Source organism: Eucyclogobius newberryi, unplaced genomic scaffold (genome assembly GCF_026437365.1).
Source record: "Eucyclogobius newberryi isolate DKJ021-1_F unplaced genomic scaffold, fEucNew1.0.hap1 SCAF_10, whole genome shotgun sequence".
NCBI classification, from domain to species: Eukaryota; Metazoa; Chordata; class Actinopteri; order Gobiiformes; family Gobiidae; genus Eucyclogobius; species Eucyclogobius newberryi.
Window position 1 is genome coordinate 38,299,782 of NW_027315724.1, and position 6,000 is coordinate 38,305,781.

Here is a 6,000-nt window from a genome sequence, read left to right on the forward strand (position 1 = left end):
TAAAGAGACTTCGCCTGTCCAGAGGCAGGAAAATAAAGAGGAGGAAGTACAATCACACCAAAAGTGTTAGACTAAATCAGTCCAGGTTCCTCTATGGCATTGTTCACCTGCTTACTGGGCTTGCCCAATTGGTCACTTAGATCAAGTTCCATCGCGGCATTGACTGGCTCCTCTGTGTCATGGACATGAGCCTGTGAAGTACTTACAGAGGTTTGACCACGATCTCGAGAGAGAGGGAGGGAGTGAGAGGGAGGGGGAGAGGGAGGGGGAGAGGGAGGGAGTGAGAGGGAGATGGGGGGAGAGGGAGAGACGCAGACACTCTAGCAATAGCTTCAGCCGTTGCAAATTTTCTAGTTGAAAATACTATTAAATAAAAACATATAAATGTGAGACAGAATTTGCATTTTATTTCATCAATGCACTGACTTCACAGCACTTTATATATTTTTGCTGTTGTGATTTTGGCGTTACAAATTAAATTGAATAAATCGATTTCTAACAGGGCACTGAAGGCATTACTGAGAGAGTCATCACTCACGTTCACGTGGATATTAAAGGCTCCAGCTATAACTATTTTATCCCAGGCTAACTCTAAGTTTGATATAAAGTCAAAAAACTCTGAATAGGGACCAGGAGGTCGGTAGATAACTATGAACAAAACTCCTTTTTGGTTTCTCATATTTGGACATGTGATTGACACACTTGTGGAGGGAGGTTCTGGTCCGGATGGACCATAGCGTCCTGCCTGAGGGGAGTGGCCTCCTGCCTGAGCGGAGTGGCCTCCTGCCTGAGGGCTTTTTGGGGATAGGGACAATGATGGACGACTTGAAGCTGGGAAATGGCATAACTCCAGGAGGTGTTAACAAATGTCAGTTAAGACAGGGGCCAGCTCGCCTGCACAGTGTCTTACGGTAGCAGGAGTGACAGCGTCTGGTCCAGCAGCTTTTCGAGGGTTGATAACCCTATCCGTGAACAAGCCCAAGCTGTAAAACTAATGTCCCATATAAATCCATCAGTAAATTTAGAAAGGTTCACAGCTGTTGATCGAGCAGATAAATTCAGCCATTATGTCCTCTTAAAACCTCGACCTGTGTCCTAGACCCGATTCCAAGCAGACTCCTCAAAGATATTCTGCCCCTAATTATAGATTCTATTCTTAATATAATAAATACTTCAAACATATACTAAAAAAGTGCTTATGTTCAACAGTCCTTCAAACATGCAGTCATTAACCGCTTTTGAAAAAGCCTAACCTAGATCATGACCTATTGGTAAACTACAGACCTATTTCAAATCTTCCCTTTGTCTCTAAAATCCTTGGAAAAAGTTGTAGTTTAACACCATTGTCGCCATCTACAGGACAATACATTATTTGAAGTTTTCCAGTCAGGGTTCAGAGCCCACCACTGCAGGGTTCAGAGCCCACCACAGCAGGGTTTAGAGCCCACCACAGCAGGGTTTAGAGCCCACCACAGCAGGGTTCAGAGCCCACCACAGCAGGGCTCAGAGCCCTCACAGCAGGGTTCAGAGCCCACCACAGCAGGGTTCAGAGCCCACCACAGCAGGGTTTAGAGCCCACCACAGCAGGGTTCAGAGCCCACCACAGCAGGGCTCAGAGCCCTCACAGCAGGGTTCAGAGCCCACCACAGCAGGGTTCAGAGCCCACCACAGTAGGGTTCTATTAGATGTGAATAGTATCTGGCTTGGGCCTTACAGAGCCTGCTTATAGGACAGTATTAGCTTTTCCACGCTTTTAGAGATTCTTCTGTGTGGGAGGGGCCAAAGGGTCTTTATCATGTTCTAACTCTTTGTTTATGTGAACGCAGTTCTTCGTTGTACCATGGGGAGGCGCGCTTTGGCCTAATTAACTTCTGTTTTAAGAGTGGGTCCAGCTCGACTCAGACGGTCCCTCTTCTGCCTGAAGAGTGGGTCCAGCTCCAGTCTCCTCGTGTCCGTCTGTCCGTCTGTGAGAGTCGGATCTCTCCTTCACTGGAACTCCTCCAGGTTTCTACGCTTTTTTCCCAAAGAGGTTTTTTTTGTAGTTTTTCCTGGCCGAGAAGGAGAGTCTAAGGACAGAGGACCTGGGACATCGTCCCTCGCCACCACAGACATTGTCTGACTCCATCGCCACCACAGACATTGTTGATTCATTTCTCCCTGTGGCCCTCAGAGGCAACTGTTGTTGTGATTTTGGGCCTTACAAAAATAAATTGATTTGATTTGATTTGTTTTTAACGGAGAGCAAACTTCAGAGAATTCATGGTCAGGTCGACAAATTGATCACTTTCACTAGACTAAAGCCTTTCTCAGCAGGATCACATGATATGTCACTGAATATGCGCCTCTTGAGCTCGACACATCTAATTTAGACTGTATGTTAAGATTCCAATCGCCTCCACAGATTAGGGTTCCCTCAGAGTGGTTCACAATCAGGTCCACGACATCAGCATATAAAGTGATATCGCCCCCTGGTGGAACATACACTTTTAAAAGAGTGAAAATCTTTCCATCAATTTTTCTTTCAACCCGTACATATCTGCCCTCTTTATAAAACTCACCCACAGCGCCTTCATCTGGGCCCTTACTGTCTGCAGACCATCCGTATTATTGGAAACGTATTGCTCGACTTCGTCCATGCCTGCTCCTGTTACTCCCGCTGCTTTCAGCTCAGCGGCTACTTCAGAGTCCTATTTTGGACATCTTGAGCAATAAGTTAGTTTAGTTTAGTTATATTCTCTCCACCGTCCGATGCACAAAAGTCACTAGCTAGCCATGTTAGCCTTGTTACCTTAATTAGCTTGCGATGCAGGCGTTTAGCTTTGTTTGTTTTGGTCCCATAGTGTTGCCAGACTTGAGTCTTCCTTGTTTACAAATCCCTTATTCTTCCTCTTTGTGATTAGGTGTGTCAAACAATGATTTTAAAGCCACTTCTTACTGTTCTTTTGCCGTCTTGCAGCAGAGGTGTGGGTGTGTCAGCTTAAAGCGCCGCCATGATGTGCTTTTTGTCCCGGTCGTGGAACACTGGACCAGCTCTAAACACTCCATCGGGGGCTCGAGGGTTCATGGGAGTTTGCCACAGTCACATGTGGTTTGTGGATCTGGAGAAGGCTTTCGACCGTGTCCCTCGGGGTGTCCTGTCGGGTGTGCTCCAGGAGTACGGGGTTCGGGGCCCTTTGCTCAGGGCTGCCCTGTCCCTGTATGACCGGAGCAGGAGCTGTGTTCGCTGCAGTAAGTCAGACCTGTTGCCAGGGCATGTGGGACTCCTCAGGGCTGCGCTTTGTCACCAATTCTGTTCATAGTTTTTTTTTTGCAGAGAATTTTGTCCTGAATGCTCCATCAAACCCGGACCTGCAACATGCACTGGGAGGGTTTGAGCCGAGTGTGAAGTGGCTGGGATGAGAATCAGCACCTCAAAATCCGAGGCCATGGTTCTCAACCGGAGAAAGGTGTCTTGCCCTCTCCAGGTGGGTGGGGTGTCCTTGCCCCAAGTGGAGGAGTTCAAAAATCTTGGGGTCTTGTTCACGAGTAAGTGAAGGATGGAGCGTGAGATTGACAGTTGGATCGGTGCAGCAGCTGCAGTGATGCAGTCGCTGCATCGACTGCATCACAAGGAGCCGAGTCTAAAGACAAAGCTCCCGATTTACTTCAATCTTCGTTCTACCCTCACCTATGGTCCGTGATGTTGGGTGTTACAAAAATAAATGTAATTCAATTGAACTGAAAAGATCACATTTTGTCACTATGTAATTTTATTTCATATTATAACATGTTTGGATTGAGTATTCTTTTGATACTAGTTCTAGAATCGATCAGTATCTGATGTTTGATATTCCGACATTCTTATGTCACATCTGAACTTCTAAAATTCTTTCTTTGTTTTGTACATTATGTCTACCTTGTATATTGTACATAATTGTTAATACACAAATAAAAGGTGAATCACTCATTGCTCATTATTGTGTTTCTCTTTTGAAATGGAGATCGTCGGCCTTGATGGAAAAGAATCTACACTGCTGGAAGATTTCTTATCAATATAATGTAAAGTTTAATACGGAGCATTCTAAAAAGTTCTCAATAAAGTTTTCCCTGAGTAAATTCACTGGAGACGGAATGAAAAACATTTGGATGTGCCTTATGGGAAAAACACCAGACTGTATTTAAATAAGAGAGGAGGCGTTACAGTCAGTGGGACATTTGGACTCTCTTGATGTCGTGTCTCTTCATCTCAAATAACGTCCTCACATGCAATTTGTTTGTTTCTTGTAAATTTTCATGATTGACATATTATTTTACTGAATTCTTTTAATTTATTGTTTTAGTTTAGATCAGAACTCATTTAGTTTTGGTTGAGAGCCGGCGTTCATGTTGTAGTTATCTGTGTTTTGTTCGTGTGAATGTGTTTTCTCCCTTTTGTGCCCGTTCAGAATCCGCTCTGCTTTTCCTTCATGTAAACACTGCTGTCATTTCTCTGACTTACAAAGATACTCTCTTTTCATATTTGCATTGTTCAGGTGAAGTGTTGGATTTTAACATAACATTACGGTTTCATTTGAACTTTGTTTTGTCTATAATATGTGTGAATGAATCATTAGTTTGAAGAAACATGTTTGTCAAAAGAAGGTCGATGTTGAACTCCAGTCACAGTTCCCATTTCACTCTGGGAGCCTACGTTGACCTTGGGCTTTTAAAATGGCTGTATTTTCTCATCGTATTGTCAGTCTATGTTCTGATATTACTGTCTAATCTGCTCCTCATCATTGTCATATGTTTGAACAGGACTCTGCATGAACCCATGTACATTTTTCTCTGTAGTTTGTTCATGAATGAGCTTTTTGGCAGCACTGCGTTGTTTCCCATGCTTTTATTTCAGATTACTCAGGATGTCCACACCATCACCACTTATTTTTGCTTCGTACAAATCTTCCTCTTGCACTTTTATGCTGTGACAGAGTTTGTGATTTCTGCTGTTCTTTCATATGACAGATATTTGGCCATATGCTTCCCTCTGCAGTACAGCACACGGATGAAAACCAACAAACTGATCTTTCTGGTCGCTTTTCCTTGGATCTACTCTTTTGCTATGATACTTGTATTGGTTTTACTAACGTCGCTTTTACAACTCTGTGAACACAGCATCTCTAAAGTCTACTGCAATAACTACTCTGTTGTCAAACTTTCCTGCTCTGATACTTCCATCAACAACATTTATGGACTCTTTGTAACTGTCCTCACAGTCTTTGTGCCTTTGATTTTCATGGTAAGCACATATATCTGTATTTTAAGGCAGTGTTTCAGAGGATCTAAGCAAACGCGACAGAAAGTTCTGAGCACATGTGGGCCTCATCTGGCTTCCATCATCAATTTCTCTTTTGGATCGTTGTTTGAAGTCTTGCAGAGCAGGTTCGACCTAAGGAACGTGCACAGTGTGATCCAATTGGTCTTATCACTATATCTTCTGGCAGTTCAGCCGCTGTTCAACCCTTTAATATACGGATTCAAACTCACCAAAGTTCGAAAGCTGAGTAAGAGTCTGCTACATTCTGTTGTCAGTCACTAATGAGCTGCTGAATAAATAAAAGCAAAGACACAGATTATTGACGATTAACTGACACTGTCTCCGCAACATCGAGTGGCATCAAATTGAGTATTGTTTTGATACTAGTTTTAGTATCTGATGTTTGATATTCTGACATTCCTATTTCACATCTAAACGTCTTTCTTTGTTTTGTACAATATGTCTACCTTGTATATTGTACATAATTGTTAATACACAAATAAAAGGTGAATAACTTCATACTCATTATTGTGTTTCTCTTTTGAATTGGAGATTGCCGGCCTTGATGGAACAGAATCTACACTGCTGGAAGTTGTCTCATCAATATAATTTAAAGCATGAGAGAGAGTATCCAAAAAAGTTTTTAATCAAGTTATACCGGAGTAAATTGACTGGAGACAGAATGATACACATTGGGATGAGCCTTATGGGAACGTGTTAGCAGC

General features: G+C 43.1%; 1 protein-coding gene across 1 annotated transcript; it reads left to right on the forward strand.

The window, feature by feature from the left end:
• The first annotated feature begins 4,603 nt into the window (after positions 1 to 4,603).
• Positions 4,604 to 5,557, forward strand: LOC140370269 (olfactory receptor 11A1-like). The gene has a single exon (XM_072457347.1). It carries the CDS (start codon positions 4,604 to 4,606, stop codon positions 5,555 to 5,557), a length of 954 nt encoding a protein of 317 aa, XP_072313448.1.
• The last annotated feature ends 443 nt before the right edge of the window (positions 5,558 to 6,000 follow it).

Bases quoted from the DNA above. Each gene is read 5' to 3' on its own strand.
- LOC140370269 (XM_072457347.1), top strand. From the start codon at position 4,604: ATGTTTGTCAAAAGAAGGTCGATGTTGAACTCCAGTCACAGTTCCCAT.